Below are 19,435 nucleotides of genomic sequence, written 5' to 3' on the forward strand. Positions count from 1 at the left end.
AGCGGCCCTGGTTGGAAATGCTAAGCGTTCTGCTCACATCACATTCCATACACAGCTCTCCGCAACCTCCCCGACAATGCGAAAGAGTTCCTCCTCCAGATTTTTAATCAAGCCTGGGACAGTGGCAGCCTACCTAGCTCCTGGACTTCTTCCCTTATCACCATGATTCCTAAACTTGGAAAACCTCCTTCCATCGCTAACCTTCGGCCTATATCCTTAACGTCATGCGTTGGTAAGACCCTTGAAGGTATGGCTCTGACTCTCCTCTCTGAATTTCTCGAAAAAAGGGACTTTTTCCCCCATTCTCTCGTCGGATTCCGTCGCCGTGTCTGTGCTCAGGATATGTTTTTGCTTCTCCAGCACACCTTTCTCTCTTCCAGCCCCACTCAAATCCACGCTCTGGTGACCTTCGATGTCCGTAAAGCCTTTGATGGTGTCTGCCATGACCATATTCTGGCATAGCTTGTCGCAATGTCCTGCGGCTCCCGCATGTACTCCTACCTCCGCTCCTCCTTCTCTCACAGAGCGGCTCGCTTTCAAGTGGACTCCCATCTGTCTGATCCCAACATCACTCGAGGCACTCTTCAGGGTGCTGTTCTTTCCCCCAACCTTTTCAATATTGCTATGAGTCCTGTGGCTTCCCAGCTAGCTGAAATCGCTGATCTTCATCACATCCTTTACGCCGACGACATCACCCTTTGGTGTTCGTCTGGCTCTGTGGGCCATGTGCAGAGTACCCTGCAACGCGGCTTGGATCCCATCGACTCTTTTCTCACCGCTGTTGGTCTTTCTCCTGCTCCGGAAAAGTCTTAGCTTCTCCTTCTCAACCATTCCTCTTACGAGGGCGCCCACAATTCCCTCACGTCTCTCCATATTTATGGTTCTTTCATTCCTGTCGCCACCAAATGCAAGGTTCTTGGCTTTCGTTTGCATGTAGCCAAGAGTATACGAGCCCTACACAGCGCCGTCGCGACCTGCCACTCGGTAAACAACCTTCTGCGTCGTGTGGTCACTCGACATGCGGGTCTTCACAAACCTAATGCCTGCAGGGTTTCTCACGCGCTCGCCTTCAACAAGTTGTACTTTATGCCTTACATCTCCTTCACCAACACTCAATTCAATACCCTTGAGACCGCCCTGGTGGGACTCTACAAAGTAGCACTGAACCTCCCTATCACCACTTATACAGTTAAGCTTTTTGCCACGGGTCTCTTTCATTGCCTTCGCTGTCTCCTCAATCTCCATCAGGGATTCCCAGCTTTCTCGGCTCTCCCTTACCCGTCAAGGTCAATGGTTACTGGTTCAGGCGGGTATATCTCCGATTCCCGTCTCCCCCATTACCCCTCCCGACGCAATTTCGTCGCTCAACCTTCGTATCCTCCCTCTCCCGTCAAACATGTCCCCTGTGCTTCATGCAGGTGGTCGTCATGCGGCCGCGCAGCATCATTCTCCTGTTTTCGTGACCCAGGGAATTGCTTACACAGATGCCTCCTTTGGGGCGCCTCGAGGCTTGTGCGGTTACGTTCTGTACCACCCTCACCTTTCTGAAGAACAAACCCACAGTAGCGGCCCGTACCTTCACCCACCGGAAAAAATGTCTCTTGACGTTCTCGCCATTGTCCATGCCGTTCAGTCCTTTGCTTCTCTTCCCCCCGTCCCCGAATACACAGTCTTTTCTTACTTTCACGCCGCTATTATACACATACAAAATCGCTGACTACCTTCTATCCTTCAACAGGAGGTCGAACGAGCGGTCTCCGGTCTACAGCCACCCATTTTTTCCCTCCGTTGGGTCCCTGAATATTCCAGGATTGACGGAAATGAGTTGGCGGATAAACTCGCCCGCGAAACTCTTCACCGGGCACCGTTGACCCCCTGGTCCGGGCCCTCGGAGGATGGTGGGAGGCTCTTCCTGCGTCGTACTATCAAGGAGGTCTACCTTCAGCTTCGTCTAGACAAACGCCTCTACTCGCCTCCTCACCCATCACTCACCGTAACTGAGGCTTGACACCTCCGACAGATCCAAATGAATGCCCTGATCACTCTCTCCCGCCTATTCCCCTGTCGCTATACATCTGACCCCTCTTGTCCCAACTGCCCCACTGCCTACGCTGATTTACCTCATTGCCTATTCTACTTCCCTGTGGCTCAGCTATCCGACTCGAATCCCTCCCCACCCCTTTCCACCACGACCTTGACCGAATGGCTTGGCTCTGAAGGAGAAGAAGAATAGCGAAGACTGGTCGCCCTTCGCCCGAATAAAGGTCTTTTCTACTCTACTCTTGTTGCGGCTCTTCCCGACAACGTTTTCTAAGCAAAGTATATTTCAACGATTGTATTTCACGCTGCAGACTATTTTGGCGCATTGTAAAGATCCCCAGCTTGTCAAAATTAATCCGGAGCCGCCCACTTCGGTGCGCCTTATATCCCAGGTGTATCTTCGGTGTGTTAAACGGCCAAAATTTGAGGCAGCCAACTTTGCCCCGCTATTACTCTGGTCAGTCCAGCCTGCACCACTGAGGGGATTACAAGTCAGTTCGTGGCCTCATATTCTGGAGCACTTATCTTTAGCGAAATACAAGGCTACAAGGTGAACTGTGACGATCAAATAATATTGCAAAGGCTTATACATATAAAAACCGAAGCGACAAAACGATGCCACTTGTCGTGTTTGTAGCGAATGCCCGATTTGGCTGAATATTTGCTGCTGTAGCGAAAGATAGTGAATTTAATAGCCGTAGGGTTCGGGTGTATTACCTTCTTTTAAAATAATCTGTAAAGGCGTTTCATATCCTTGGAAATATTTTCCTGGGTCTAGGATTGCGCACACAGAAATTTTTCAGTGCAAATTAATACAACTGAAACGCACAAAGCCGAGTATTTTTGAAGAATGCAAAATTATTATCAACTTTCTGCCCTCACCTTATAAAATACCGCGGCAAGCACGTACTAGGTTGTAAAATAAAAAGAGACGTCCTAGGTAATTATTCTCTCAAACCGGAAATGTGAGAAACAGTAAATGTCATTTTGGTAGCAATCCTACGAAGGAGCAAAATTTACTGTTTTATGTCAATGTCTTCCATCTTTTCCGCCGCTTTTTTCAGGTGCTTCGCTGTAACGACGGCGCAGTCTTCAATCAGTGAATTCATCTGCAAGGTTTAAAAGCCCTTGTTACAGAAAAACGACACAACATTACGGATGTTTATCTGAGGGCCATCGCAAACACTCTCAGGGGTACACTTCATTCGGACTCTTTATTGCTCTAATCAATATCACCGATATCACCAGGACGTAGTTAACAAACATAATTCACGATTTCGCTTTGTGTCTTGGCAAATAACATTAACACTTGGTGTCGCTAGACACATTGTGCCGTCTGGAGAAACATCGTGTATAGACACAGTCCTCGGTCTGTTTTGAATTGCTTGGCAAGCAAGGCTACATCTCTTTTGCCGATATCAGTTTCTAGTTGTGTGTCTATGCGTCACGACATTAAATATCCTTTCTTACTAAACCGCAGAGGTACTACCATTTTGGTTGATTGTTAAGGGAACGGGTGCGTCCTCCTTATGATTAACGCTCTCAAACGGAATACAAAAGCAATATAAGTTATCCCCAGAGCGGCATTCACCAACGCTGCCACTTACAGTTTCAGTTTTGTGTAGTTCGACATACTTGCACAAGATTTCATACCCGCGGAGTAGGATACAAACCCGTATCACCCAGCGGCGCAACAGATCCCAGCAGCCCAAGACACTCCACGTGGCAGCACGTATCATGCCGCTAAGTATCAGGTCCGTGGGTAGGCGTCCACACCAGCACGCCGCAGATACTCCGCCGTAAATTTGGATAGCCTTACTCGCAGCTCCAAGCTCGAAGGCGCACTACACACTAAACTTTTTTACACCGTTTTTGGCCGAAAATGGTGTAAAAATCTTGTCCCATGGGTAACACCCTTTAAAGGTGATTTGGCAAAAAAAAGGGTGTACGAATAAAAAGGAGGTTAATCTCAACACCCTTAAAGGGTGTTGAGGATGCTTAACACCCTAACAAAGGTGTTGAGCATCCGGCATGCACAGTGGCAATGTGAATCGGCGAAGCGCGCAGCCTTCAACACAAACAGTCAATAAGCACAAGTTACAGTTGGAACACAAATAAATTCAGCAATAAAGCCAAAGGGATGCAAGAGGTACAGGGAGACCATAGCTGCTTAGTTGTTCATGTGCTGTTCCTGCTTTTATATCCAGGAGAGGAAAGCCCCCCAATCGAGTTGGTGGGCTTGCGCTATATTTTAGCGCTAATTTTGGAAGTATTGATTTTACTATGAGAACACACAAATCAACACGCGGATTTGCAAAAGCTGTTTAGTTACGACGTAGTTTTTGTGTTCCATAAGTTATAGAACTTTATTAAATACCAAAAAAATCTTCCCCGCCACTTCAACACCCTTTAAAAATGGTGTTCGTTATTTCAACACCCTTTTTTCCAGAAGGGCGTAAAGCTACAAATTAGGGTGTTCGAAACTAAGAAAAAGGGCGTAAAGAAAAAGGATGTAAGAAAACGGTTCTAAGAAAATACCGCCAACTAAGAAAAAAGGTGAAGAGACCTCCAACTTTGGGGGCCTTTTGTACCTGTTTACATGGGTGGACTGAACATTTTCTACAAGCGGAGGGTGTTTTGTACCTCACGATGTTTAAAGCAATATGAATTGGCATAACCTATTGCCAGTGGAGCTCTTTAAGCTTGAGCTATTTTCGGTGGCGTTAGCAAAAAAAATACAAAGAAAAGGAACTGCAGCACCTGGAAACGGTGCACCACCGCAGATACGATATTATTACAGTGAAGTCGGCTTTCGAGCTTGTTCGAGAAGCGTATGTGTATGCGCACCTCTTACTATACCATCTCAAAGGTAGTCCTTTTTGGATTCTAAAAGGCAAAAAAATGGCGCAGCTTGCAGTAGGGGTGCAAGGCTGGAGAAACAGCATAGCTGGGGGCCAACCTAGCTTGTTTCCCCCTTGGATCCCCTGGCAGTGGGGACACACACACACTGGAACAGCCTCGTAAAATACGGTTAAACTTGGCCTCACCCCTCAGTGGTCATCCTAGCTCTTTGATTTTTGATTGTATGGTTTAACGCGCCGACGCAACGCAGGCGATGAGGCGTGCCGTAGTGGAGGGCGCTGGATTAACTTTGACCCCTGGAGATCTTTAACGTGCGCCGAAATCTCGTACACACGGGCGTTTTCGCTTTTCGCCTCCATCAGAAAAGCGGCCGCCGCGGCCGGGAATCGAACCCGCGACCTTGTGCTCAGCAGCGCAGCGCCTTAGCCCCTGAGCCACCGCGGCGGGTCATCCTAGCTTATCAAGAACATTCCAAAGCTTAGTAAACATAACAAAACTTAGCAGCACCGAAAGAAACTAGGTCGACCCCGTACTCCGCTGTTCTTTTTTTGCAACTGAACACCTATTTCCAACCGTTTCAACAACCTACATTAAGCCAAGCGTGTTGCAGTCGGTAAAAACCCTTTTCAACACGCGAATATAGTCATTTTTTAATTTTGAAGGTTCAAATTGGTGTTTCACGTGCCAAAGCTAAACTTACGGAATGAGGTGCACCGAATATGGAAACGAGCGATAATTGCATACGAGCAATTATTTTTTTTTCGCGTTTGAAAATTTCTTGCGACTTGAGAGTATATGAGGGGATGTCTTGTTCTTTACATTGCTATTATGCATCCAAGCATGACCTTATTAAATGAACAGCTGAGCACCTTTTCCACACCCTTTCAACACCCTAAGAAAAACCAAGGGTGTTGAAGTTGATCAACACCCTTTTTTTCGCACAAAAAGGGTGTAAAGCTAGGAAAAGGGGGTTGAGATTCAAGAGAAAGTTGTGTAAAGGCCTCCCAACACCCTCTTTTCATTTATGCTACGCCCTTTTTGGCTAAAAGTGTGTAAAAACGTTTAGTGTGTAGCTTACCATCGTTCAATTGAACATTATTATTTCAGTATTCACGAATCATAAGAAGTGCTTGTGTGAACCCAGCCTTTTTTATAAATTACTCTGATTGATATCTTCGGGCTTTATAGTCATCTCACATTCTTCATTCAATTGTTTCAGTGTTGTTTGCTTAAATATTGGTCCTATTTCTTGCCCACTTCTGTATAGCTAAAGCTTGCGTGAATTGTAACAGAGTTTTTTTGTATTTCATGTCTTATTTGCTACGACCCTCCGCACCTGTGGCTTCTTCTCCTTCAGTTCGCTCTTTCTTGGCATCTCTCACCGAGCTCTTTACACCCGCGACGTAAATCGTCAAGGTGGGGTGTTTGCGCTCACGGCTGAAAGAGCAGCGGCTGGTCTAAGGCGACAACTGTATTTGGGAATCGTCACGTGCACCAGCGCTACACAATTTTTTTTACTCCAAGCGAGAAGTTCTCACTACAGGCGCAGTCCTAAACACGCAAGTACAGAAAAAAAAACGAGGTGAGAGGCAGCGTTACTTTTCGTAGCTTGCTCGTGGAGAAAGCTGGGCTGACGGCCGGTCGGATCTTGCGCCACTGCTCAACCGCAACGACGCTCATCATGTTGTCGAGCAGAGGGTCGTAGAATTGCAAGGGCTGCAAGAGAATGCACGAGATGCGAGAGGGGTACTCGACAATGCCGCCTTCTCTAAAGATTTACCCGTACAGAAATGAGAAAATATTTGTTACTGATACCGGAGCAACAAAGCCAGCTTATTTTATGTGAAAAAGCGTCTACGGCAAGTGGCCTCGGTTGACGAAGACACTCGTCTATAACCGCTGCAGAATAAAGACAAATTCGGCAGAGGTACCACAACTTCTCGCGCTAATGTGGTAATGGTGAGAGCTTTCTGCGCCGCTAACACGCTCTGCGCGATGCAGTTCGCTCTATACCATTTTATATACGTACATCGCACACTCACAAGATTGTGATGAGGGGTGTATTCATAAAAATACAAACGCAGCTGTAGCGGCGTGCCTTCTCTCGCGCCGTTTCGGCAGCCCCGCTAGAGCGACAGCGTGAGCGAAAAGAAAGCGCTTAGCCATGTTGTTGTGAACGTCGAAAACAGGTTGCGAAAGCATAACGAGTGAAGCAGCAGCACTGGCCACCACGGCATCCTCCACGCAAATCTCTATTCCTGCATGGCTATCTCGATGAACGTCTAAAATGCTTGCGCTGCGCGCTAGCGACGTAACTGGGCAACACGGTTTGTACGCTGCGAGAACCCTAATTTATGGCCTGTGATAGACGATACCATTTGCTTAGCTACCTAATCGTAGATATTTTGTAGCGTAAGCTACACTGGCCGAGGTTGAGCAGTTTCGCGGGTGCCGTGAAGGGCCCTTCTGCGCAAGCGCGAGAAGCATTGGATTGGCTTGGCTTGGCTTGGATAGGATTGGATTGGATTTGGATTGGATTGAATTAAAGTGGATTGTGTTGGATTGTGGTGCGTCATAGCCGCGGCAGACGCACTGGCGCCGGCGCGTGCCCCGGTGTGCGCCTCAATTGCGCAGTAGCCAACTGTGACGCTGCGCCGGAGCGGCTTGCTAGCGGTTTCGCGTGGCTAGTGAAGAGCCGTGCTGAGCATGCGCGAGGAGCAGTGACAGAACAGGACTGGACTGCACTGGACTGGATTAGACTGAGTGAGTGTGACAGGGAAAGAGGTTCCCAGCCTGCACCACATTTTTATCGCAGGTAAAGAAAAGGAAGTGGAGGGGGTAGAAATATGGGTGGAGACTGAATTGGACTGGACTGAACTGGACGGCCGGACTGGACGGGACTGGTCTGGCTTGTGAACCTTAGCTCACGCTACGTATATCCTGGCATAACAGAGCTAACCCACTACAAATTTTTTTATTTTTAACAGGGGAGTTGTTTATGCTGTTAGTCCCGCCGGGGAGCCTTACAAGAAAACTGCTGTTATGTGACTCCGGTGGGCCATGCCTCATAGCTCCTTCATTCAAGAACGATGATTACGACGACGAAGTGCCTGACGCCCACCTTGCGCAGGTTTTGTCATGGCCGCTATAATGTAAGTGTGATGAATGGCCACGCGAGGGGTTGACCGCGCCATTGAGCCAGCAGGATATGCAGCAACGACGACGAGGAAGATCAGCCGCGCGGTGTCGGGATCGCGAGGGCTCGAACGACGACGGCTCTAAGGCAAGCGGCGGAACAGGGCGCGGTTCGTGGGAAACAACACCGTGGGACGCCTGGTCCACGGGCCACCTGAAACAAGACCGTTGCCACCCGTTGTCAAGGTTCGAGAGCGCGTCTGTCCACGCACCGTCATCGTGGTACTGGTGCACCAATTGCTGACACTCCGTTCTGGCTGTCGGGCGCTGCCGTGCCTGCTGTTGAGCCGCCAGAAACGCATCGCGACAGAATGTGAGCCTAATCGCTACCGGGCATTGTCCTCAGACCTCTCGAACTGCCAGAGTATATTGTGTACCTGCAGACTGTGTTGTGCTTTCCCCATCGCATCTTATGTTCCCGTCGTGTGCTTGTTGTTCATCTTGTGAAATATAGCGTCAAAGTGTTAAACAGCGTTCGTCTCCACCTGCGTGGTCCTTGGCCCATTCATAACAGTAAGTAGTTCGCTTCACCCCTTCGCATTGTTCGTCTCATCTTGTCCTGCCGCCACGTAATAGTATCATCGTCGGCGAAGGGGAGGGGGTGAAATGCTAGGACAAGAAGTGTGAGGAAGATTGGCGAGGAGGCAAGGAGCCCACAAGCAGGTGCTAGGAGTGCGCGCTTCAAGAGCGAAAAGTCGTTAGGGAGGTCCCGTGAATCCAACCCGGGAACGTGAAACCGTGAAACCGGAAACCGGCAACCTGACCACTGGGCCACCACAAAGACACGAGGGGTACGGGGTTATCCGCAGCGGGTAACAATAACATGTGAATTCAATTGGAAAGAAAAAGGTTGTGTTGGCACGCAGTGCCCAATGCAAACAAGGAAAAAAGGCGAAATAGAAATTTTTACAAATATTAGAGTCAAATGGGTTCATTTTGAAGCGGCAAAAATGAATAAACCTAACAACGAATCTGGCGCCCATGGGGTGGAAAAACCACTCCATTTCGCCTTCCTAGGCCGCCTCATTACGAGACGGGAAGGCTAATTCACACATGGGTTCGGGGGGTTAGAAATAAATAATAAAAGAACGAAAAAAAGTGCTGACCTGACCCTCCAAATTAAGCGCAACAAAGACGATTAAAATATCGCCGCCGCATGAAACAAAAAGAGGCGAACCAAGGAAAAAACGCTTCCCGTTGTCGAAATCTAGCCTGGGTCCCGCCCGTAGGCAAACCGGCTTCGCGCTACATACGCCGAGTTCGCGAAGCTGGTCGCTGCGGGTTCTAGAGCGTGGTAACGCGGCCAAGTTTGGGTGCGATGTGGAAGATCCAGACAAAATGATCGTGGTGATGCATGGAGAATTTTCGCCTAGTTCGGAAATCCATGTCAGCTGCAACAGCCGGGCCTATGACGAAGAGAGAGGGGCCGCCAGCTCTGCTGTTTCTCCAGCCTCCCACACCGAGCTGGGCCAATTTTTTTGTCTCTCCGTCCGTCCGTCCGTCCGTCCGTCTGTCTGTTCGTCTGTCTGTCTGTCCGTTCGTCTGTCTGTCTGTCTGTCTGTCTGTCTGTCTGTCTGTCTGTCTGTCTGTCTGTCTGTCTGTCTGTCTGTCTGTCTGTCTGTCACTCAAATCAGCCAGAGATATTACTGGTGAACCTGCTCACTCGGGGAACCGAACCACTGAGCAAGTGATTTGTGAGAAGAGGATCGAAGGAGTAAAAGTTCCAATGCGTGAGTGGAAGAAATGTGAGAGGATTGGAACTTTGTCGCTTTGATTTTTGGATGTACTGGTGGTGTTGTGGTAAGGCGCGCACTTGTGCACATTGCGTCGGTGTCAATAAACAGGCAGCGCCGAGTGGACGCTCCTTTCGTCAACTTCTATCATTGTCCCCGAAGTTATTCACTTTGGTTCACAAAGTGGCTGCAATGGCACACCTACGTGTGCCATTGCAGCTATTCTTCAGCCGGTGAGGGAAGGCTGCTTTGTCTAAGGTGGCCCTCGTAGTATGGTTGCACCTATCCAGTGAAACCGCAGTGGTGTCCGCGAATGCCATATTCCGGAAAACAGAGCAATTCAGCAAATGTCTGCATTTGCAAATTAGCTGTATTTTTATCGATAAAGAGGACCCTTGATCCCAGATTCAGACTTAAGTGCAGGAATCTTATACCCAATCACACAGCGTCCCACTAGCCCGTGTAGGTAGACAATAGCATGTTGAATACAGAAATAAAGATGTGCAAAATATTTAATCAGACAGATATCCGATAATCCGATTGCTATACTAAAAAAGACAAGTTGGGCACAATTAGCTTTTTTGTGTTTCCTATGCATTTGTTGTCCTGCCAAATGTTGATATGTAAGGAACTATGAAATGCAAGAAAGAAACGGCAACTCCTTGCTTGATATTACAATCTTGCACACCAAAAAGTGTGTACTTACCCTTCTGTTGGGCAATGATGGGAAATCTTTGACCATAACCTGCTTCACTAACTCCGGGTCAGCGACGAACAGAACGACATTTCCTGTTTCGAAGCCGCTGCCAAGGAAAACAGACACGGAAGCAATCATAATCTAAGCGATAGGATTCCATGACACAGAGCCATTATTGTTCCCAATTCCACCGGAGGCAGAAAACTGCTCAAACTGAAACGACGGATGTACTTCAAAAGGTATTCTAGGAGTGTGCTTTACACCGGAGATCACGTGAAAGACAATTTAAAAACATTGCTGAGAGCGAACACAGGATGTCTCCGGCGAGAAGAACTAAGTTCCCACGCCGAACAGGCCAACAGCAATTTCCTTCCCGCCTCCTATCTCGACGTATTATTTGAGCAGCGTTGACCACTCTTCAAAGGAGGTTGCTTACGGTACGCACGAGCTCTAATGGATATCGCTGCATTTGCTCGAAACGGTTATTGTAACAATTTTTTCGTGCGAACTGCGGGCCCCGCGACAGTCAGAGCGTCTACCGTCTGTGACAGCCGGATTGGCTCTGCTTCTGTCAACCAGCCTATTTACCCGGTATCGATTCCAACCACCACAAGTGCTCTCCTTTTGCAAGGCCAGTCATCAATAGGGGGACTATCGTTTTTCACCAACGTTACCGGTAAACTGCGCGACTGCTGAACACCGTGCGCGTTTTTTGCAGTCCCGTGGGCTTGTAACGGTTTTATACTGGATTCGTAACGTTCGTAACGTCGACATTGCCTTAAGAGAATTTTCGATGGAGCAGCGAGTGCAACGGTGTCTCAAAATTATATCATCCCTTCCTATAGAAAGTTTAGAGAAGCACGAAAGCTTTCTGACACCGAAACTGCGCGAGAAGTGCGTCAAAACTTTCGCTGAGAGTGCGTCCAACTTTCCTTCAAAGTGCGTCGAATCGATCGTCAAACCTTCAAAGAGCCACATCGCAAACGATGAACGAACCCATACGAAGGTTGCACGCGCTAAGTAAACGCATCCACGAATGATCCTAATGTAATCCACTACGTGGTTTATGAGATATATGTATACCACTGTACATTTTCTTCATTATCGATGCATTGTATTGTCTCATCAAGAACCGTTCAGTTTTCGCAATTTTCAAGTACCCGTTTTGACACAATAGCAGCCCGGTTTCACGCACGCGCCGTTGGGCCAGATATCTTATCGGAGCTTTTCGGCCGTCGAACCAGTCTATGTGGAACTGCATTAGTTTTTTGACGAGACCCCATCGGCCCCCCGAAGAAAACTTTCGCTTTAAAGAATTATTTTCGTCAAAAGAGAGCACGCTGCCCGCAGGTCACCGATTTCACTTGTACGCGAAACTGTTCATGCAGCGGGCCCCCTCACAAGATCGCGCAAAGATGATCGCAACGGGCCCCGCCAAAATATTCACAACATATTAACATTTTGATACTGACCGGGTGACCTCTGTTAAATTACGTTAATTATCACGAAAGTATGTCATAGTTTACGAATATTTTAGTTCAGTTACATATTTATTATTGCTCTTTGGAGAGCGGTTATCACACGACAATCTAGTCTTCAGTCCTTATAATTAGAGACAATATAACAAACCTATCGCTTGTGTTACTAACTGCTAGTGGAGGCTTAACATGTTATTTACTGACAGAAAAATTGCAATATATCACACTGCGGCTGTCCCCAAGTGTCTCACTCTTAGGCACAGCGGTGGTGCCACTCACCCGAAGAGCTTGCCATATTTCTTGTACCTTGCAGTGTCCAATTCATGAATAGGCTGAAATCAGAAGGCGAAAGCAGATGTGAATTTCCTCACCTAGGAATAGAAAGATCCTTCTGTCGACATAAGAGAATATTGTAACTAAAATACAATATGAGGCCCTTGAACATTTAAAGCGGCTACGTATTATTAGACAACCGAATTAAAAACATCAAAACTTATCACGTTATCGTACTGGCGGTCTACGTCATCACCAGGAGTAAATGCACACAGACATATACAGAATGCATAAATTCACAGTAATAATTCACAGACATTCGCAATTTTATAGATTAATTGTAAGGTTTAACGCGCCAACGCAACACAGGCGATGAGGCGCGCCGTAGTGGAGGGCTCCGCATTAATTTTCCCCACCTGGGGATCTTTAACGTGCGCCGAAATCTCGTGCACACGGGCGTTTTTTGCTTTTCGCCGCCATCAGAAACGTCGCCGCCGCGGCCGGGAATCGAACCCGCGTCCTCGTGCTCAGCAGCGCAAAGCCTTTACTACTAAGCCACCACGACGGGTCTCTGAAAAGCCCCCCAACCCACACCCCCCACACACCCCCACGCGCAAGCGCACGTCAACACGCAGACACACACACTCTCTATCTCTCTCTCTCGCTGTGTAGCCCACACAGAGGCTCGCTAACAATTAATTAAACCTGTAGCGTATTTTAAAATCCTCGTATTCCCATACACATGGGCGGCTCAAATTTAAACTTCCGACACAGCCACCGTTAGTGAATGCACGGGAACGTAACTTCCCGAAAGCGGTAACAGCCCTTCAAAAAGTTGCAAGTTATTCCAATCTAGACATCAATAAGTATACATGTTTAGGCTCACGACATTTGGTGCGTCCTCTTGACAGAAAACCTGCAACTTTTTACGTCGTCAGCTTAGGACTGGTGACTTTAAAAGACCCATGGGGTAGTAAAGGGTACAAACGTACCAAATTTACCATGCTTAATTCTGGAAATAAGGTGTTGCGCGTACTGAATATTACCAGCCCGTTTCTCACGTTTTGCACGCAAAGAGTCTGTTACAAAAGGCTATTTTTCAAGCCCTATCCTCCTCTACGCTTCAGGGACGTCGGCGGAGACAACTCTCTTGCAAACCGTCAGAGCAAAGTTTGGCGGATTTCAAGCAATGTTCCCCTGCACAAGCTTTGCGTGAGCGAGCGAGCGAGCGCAGAGCCCATGAGCGCGTCCAGACCTGCCATGGCAAAATTTTGGTATTTAACCTGATTTATTATGAAAAAAATGGCGCAGTTTGGACTTGTGGTGCAAGGCTGAAGATACAGCAGAGCAGGCACCCCTCTCCTTTCGTCGGAGACCCTGCTAGTGCATCATCACCATCAGCAATAGCCCACTACGTCCGCTGCAGGACAAAGGCCTCTCCCATCGACCTCCAACCGCCCCCGTTCTGCGCTTCTTGAGTCCATTCTTTGCGTGTGAATGTCCTTATTTCTTCCCTAAATGAAGTAATCGGACTTCCTGTATTTTCTAGACCCGTTTCTCGGTGTACACTCTGTGGCATTGGTAGTCCACTGTTTGTTATTTCACCTAATAACGTAGCCAGCCTAGGTCCATTTCTTTTGTAGTGAAAGTTTCACTACGCTAGCTCGACCAGTCTTCGCGGGGTGACCAGTTTTGACCTTCAGAGCTAGAGGTCAAAACACACCCCCTTCCGCAAGCGCCCGGCACGGAGCAGCAGCCCGATGGCGGGGAGAGATAGGTGACACGGAAGAGATAGGCGAGGAGGGAACAGAGACATGCGCGGTATCTATGTCGCCACCCAGCTGAGCGCCAAGCGAGGAGCAGCGCCACGATCGCCGGGACAGATAGCCGGCAGGGGAGAGATAGACCAGGAGAGAACGTAGACGTGCGCGATACCCGAGAGGAGCCGCCACCGCAGTGATAATTAAGCGCTCGCCACGAAGGGAACGCCAGGAGGCCACGTGCGGCGCAGAACCGCGTGCGATGGAGGAAGACGAACATCCAGCTGTGGTCGTTCATACAGCCGCGAGGCTTAAACAGTCTGAGGTTACTTTTAAATGCGAATGCATTTATTAGTCGGGGGTTGTCTTGCGTCCATCGAGCGGCGTGCGCCTGCATTCCTCCAGCGCGAGTGCACGTGAGCGCGCGCCTCGTAGTTCTGCCTTCGTCGTCGTCGTCGTCGTAAATGCGAATGCATTTCTTAGTCGGGGGTTGTCGTGCTCCGTCGGCGTGCACCCGCAGGTGTTATCTCTCCGCGCTCAATGCCGAACGCATGCGCTTGAAGCGAGCTGTACTAGTTTGCTCGAAGCGGCAAGGACGGCGAGTACTGCGGTGTTAGTCTCGTGTCTAACGTGAATGGGAACTTGATATCGCACGCCGTTGCCACGTCTCCCGTTCGAGACACGTCTCCGTACAAGGACTTGTACACCCTTGCCTACACCGGAGACGGAGTCTTTGTGGTGACCGTGTACCTCGCGCCCAACCTCGCTCGAGACGCCGTTGCCGCGCAGCTGGACGCGGCTATGGAAAGTGTGCGCGTGCGCTCCAAACCCTTTGACCCCATAGTCTTGGTTGGCGACTTCAACGTTGACGTGCGCAAGAAGAGTGGCGAGTGGCTGGTCGAGTACATGCAGACCAGGCACTCTATGCATTGTCTCTCTGCCAGCTTCGACACGTGCCCCACTACCATTCACGGGAGTTGCATTGATCTGGTCTTTACGCGGAACTGTGACGCGCGTATGCTTCTCAAAGACCCTTTGACCGTGCACTTTAGCGATCACAAGGTAGTGATTGTGGCCGTCAGGTACAACGATAACACAAACAGGTGCTGGTCTTGGTTGGCGACTTCAACGTTGACGTGCGCAAGAAGAGTGGCGAGTGGCTGGTCGAGTACATGCAGACCAGGCACTCTATGCATTGTCTCTCTGCCAGCTTCGACACGTGCCCCACTACCATTCACGGGAGTTGCATTGATCTGGTCTTTACGCGGAACTGTGACGCGCGTATGCTTCTCAAAGACCCTTTGACCGTGCACTTTAGCGATCACAAGGTAGTGATTGTGGCCGTCAGGTACAACGATAACACAAACAGGTGCTGGTCTTGGTTGGCGACTTCAACGTTGACGTGCACAAGAAGAGTGGCGAGTGGCTGGTCGAGTACATGCAGACCAGGCACTCTATGTATTGTCTCTCTGCCGGCTTCGACACGTGCCCCACTACCATTCACGGGAGTTGCATTGATCTGGTCTTTACGCGAAACTGTGACGCGCGTATGCTTCTCAAAGACCCTTTGACCGTGCACTTCAGCGATCACAAGGCAGTGATTGTGGCCGTCAGGTACAACGATAACACAAACAGGTGCTGATGAATAAATGATTACGTTCACACTCTCGTCATTAATTACGCCATTACTCGCAACACACTCATCGGTGCACCCAATGCATTCGCATTTCTGCACGATTCCCTTCGGGGAGGTGCGGGGGAATTTTTTACTACTTCGTCTTTGATTTACCCGCTCCAAGTCGCAGCGGCGCGGGGGAAGCAAAACACTCCTCATCTCACTGTTTTCCCTCTCTGCCTGTCCCTGCACCACTTCAGGTGCGCATGCGCGACAACGGGATAACGGTCGTCGCAGCTGCCGTGGCTGCCGGAGCAACAGCGACAGCGGAGCGCTGAGAAGCCGCGGGGCTCGCGCGCGTGTCGTAGCATAGTATAAATATTGTGTCGGAGTTGTGAAGACCCCAGAAGAGCGGATTTGTCTCTGCCCCATGCGCAGAGAGTAATCGCAGCAAGAAGTGATTTCGCTTCGTGTTAGAAAAAGGTGAGATACTCGTTGGTAAAGCGTGAAGTCAATCTGAACAATAGTGTACAACTACGTGTACCGTGTTTGATGTCAACTTTTGCTCTGCCGTGTAGTGCTACATCAGTGTTTACCGTCGCACATTGCGGCTGTGCTCGGACGCATTTTGGCGCAGCTTGGACGGTCCCGAGCCCCTACCTAAAGCACAAGATGTACCCGGAGACATACCCTGATGCCACCTGTCGGGTGTGTCGCAAAGCTCCAGCAAGACTCGAGCACATCGTCTGGGATCGCCTCGCATACCCGGACGAATCAAACACAAGAACGATGCCACCTGCCTTCGAGGAGGCGGTGCGAACTGAAGACCAAAATCTTCAACTACAGGCTGTCCAGCGAGTCATCGTGGCGCTGGCCAGTCAGGAGGACCCCGGCGACCCGGTGACGGGGAGCGGAGGACCCCTAGCCGGGTTGGCTACATCTGCGGTGACGACTCCGGCCAAGTCGTGAAGACCTAGCAATAGGACTTCATTCGCAGGCCCCAAAGTAGTTTTTCCAATCCAATCGGACGCATTTTCGTAACATGAATAAAGTGTTGAAGTGTTATTTAGGCTGCCGTGTTACTGCCCGAGCTGCAGCATGTACGTCTGCATGGCTGCGCGCTGGTGTCGGCGAGGCGTAGCGGGTGGCGCAAAGGGTGTGGGGCCAGCACCAGAGCGGGAGAAGCGAGGGGACGAAAGGATCAGCCCTTCCCTCTTCCTTATCCCCCCCGGTCTGCTCCTCCACGCGGTGTTGCCATGACAATTATTACCAGGAGGCGGACTCCTAGCCTTCAACCCAGCGTCCGGGCTAATTGCGACTCATGCGGCGTATTCTCCCCTGGTGAGCCTGGGGAAACATTACTGCGTTGTTGTTGCCCTAGCAACGCCACCGCCAGGTTGGCCTTGAAGGCGTTATAATTGCCATGGCAACAACGCGAGGGCGCGCAACTTGCGTGGGGGAGAGGTAATGCTCTCCCCTCTCATGCCGGTTGGATCGGTTGGATTCCTTCCCCCCTCCACGTGTCCCCCCAATTCCCACCCGGCCAACGTTACTACCCGGCAACCGCCGCCGCCACCCCGCTGCCTCCAACGGGCAAGTCTCTCTCCGACGGCACGAAGCCACGCCGCTTGAGCAGTAACGACGCCAGCTCGAATATCACTTAAACACTTTATTCGCGTTACGTGCGCGAACGCAACGGGCGGCGAGAAACACCGATGACCAATGCAACACAGACAAGGTTGTCAGTCTTCAAGCACAGCACACGCACGACACAAGTCCTATCCTTCAGCTCAGCTTCACGTACGGCATACGAACGACGTTCTCACCTTTTGCTAACAGCACTCAAAGAGTCTTCGCGTTACGATTCACCCTGGTGTTCTTGGCGTCCCTTTTGCAGCACCGTAATGTCCGAGGGAGCCCATCGAGCACAAACGAGAAATCGCCCGCTACATGAGACGCGCGTCGGCCTCGCTGCTCGCCATGCGCAAGCAGCAACTGCGGTGACCGTTATCGCGCATGCGCGCCCCCAGTCGCGCCGGAGAGAAGCCTCTAGGAGCGCAATAATAGAACCGAAACTAGAAAAAGTAGCATTGTTATTACTCCTCTAAGCTCAAAATGACGGTGGCGTTGCTATGGCAATTACAACTCACTTTTGCTCGCCAGGGCAGGATTTGGCGCTAGTACCACAATTAGCCGGGACGCTGGGTTGAAGGCTAAGATACCGCCGACTAACTTAATCAACGCGTGAGGCGAAAAAAAAAAGAAAAGACGATGAATAAACAGTGGATTCGTTGCAAACATGTATGTATATTATGGCGAAACCGTACTTCGGCCGCACATCGATAATGGGTCTAGTCGGCGCAGTGAAGCTTTCGCTATCAACTTGGCTTAACCAAAGCTAAACCACCCATTTTTTTCTTTCTTTGAACTCTGATATCTTCTACTCCGATTTTCTCCCTGATTCACGGAGCTCTTTTAGTGTCTTTAAGTATTACTCCGATCATTATTCGCTCCATGGCCCGCAGAGCCGACCTAAGTTTGCATTCAAGTAGTTTAGAAAGGCGCCAAGTTTCCGCTCCATATGTCATTACTTCCCATTTGTTTTTGAAATTGCTCAGAAAGTTGTCCATGACTGGCAGGACAGGATGACTTCGTTCGCAGGCTTTCACACTCCTCCAAAAGAGAAACACGTTAGCATGCACTAGAACCCACGGCCAAGACCAACGCCAGCGCTAAGAACCCAAACAAAATGCTGTACTCCCGGAATGCGATGATTGCTCAAAAACGACGAGTACTGGGAAGGGGAAACAGCAAGGTTGCGTGAAAAGACAACAAAGTGGGGTGGTCGCGCATTGTCGGTTTTTGCTCGTGCCACAGTCTGCAATCTTTTTCTTTTAGCCAAACTGTGGTACGTGTTACAAGTCCTTCACTGTTCTAGAGTTCATGTTCAGAGAATACATCGTGTGTTTGCTGTCTTCATATGGTCATCGGTGTGGGAGCGCTGTAGTAGAACTAATCTCTTTCGACGGGTGAGGGAAGGTGGTGTCGGCCTATGTCACATTTATGTCAGACAGCTTGTCAACCGGTTTTTGTTTTTGCGAGACTCGAAAGAACCCTTTCTACGAACTTTAATGCAAAGATCACTAGCCAGTTCATTGCCCATGTTTATTGTCTCCTCTGCGAATGAAAGATGTGGAACAATCAAAGGCTACATGAGGCAGGTAGTGGATTCGGTCAAGTTTCTTTCTGTGCGGTTTTCCCTCGAATACCTATCAACCGTATCGAGGAGGATGCTCACCAAGAATTTGAAAGAAATGCTATTTCCGGTACCCCTGTATCGATCGTTATACAGCTCTGTTCTTGGTCAGAATGTTTTATCTCGGGTAAAGAAAATGGCTGTCCCAGCGTCCGTGAAAACATTTTTCTTTAAGTTGCACACCAACACCCTCCCTGTTAAAACTTGGATGGAAGAAAAAGGGTTGTTTGTTCCCTGGCCAACAAATTGCACATTATGTGGAAAGCCAGAAACAGTTGAGCATGTTTTCACGGAGTGCTGGGACGCCATTTTTTTCTGGGATGTCTTGCAAAGGACTTTAAAGAAAGACCTGCCCGTTTCACCAGATGGTATACGGTTTCTGTCTGTACAAAGTGATAGCAGTGTGCCGTACGATCTTATCATGGCCCTAGGCCTGCATGCCATTTGGAGGTCGAGGATGGCCGTACGCCATGCTGATCCTGAAGCGCTCACTGTGAGCAAGTACTTTGCACAAAGTATAACCATG

General features: G+C 49.4%; 1 protein-coding gene across 1 annotated transcript in view; it reads right to left on the reverse strand.

The window, feature by feature from the left end:
- LOC144178995 (cytochrome P450 3A24-like) overlaps nt 1–19,435 on the reverse strand; it is a 47,145-nt gene that overhangs the window by 14,353 nt on the left and 13,357 nt on the right. Inside the window, exons 4-7 of the mRNA XM_077707156.1 lie at nt 12,285–12,337; nt 10,537–10,633; nt 6,502–6,618; nt 3,061–3,149 (exon numbers count right to left, since the gene is read on the reverse strand). Coding sequence (XP_077563282.1) covers nt 3,061–3,149; nt 6,502–6,618; nt 10,537–10,633; nt 12,285–12,337 — 356 coding nt within the window. The remainder of the gene's footprint in view (nt 1–3,060; nt 3,150–6,501; nt 6,619–10,536; nt 10,634–12,284; nt 12,338–19,435) is intronic.

This window comes from Haemaphysalis longicornis, unplaced genomic scaffold, assembly GCF_048455015.1.
Source record: "Haemaphysalis longicornis isolate Haplotype H1 unplaced genomic scaffold, Haemaphysalis longicornis Haplotype H1 scaffold_4, whole genome shotgun sequence".
NCBI classification, from domain to species: Eukaryota; Metazoa; Arthropoda; class Arachnida; order Ixodida; family Ixodidae; genus Haemaphysalis; species Haemaphysalis longicornis.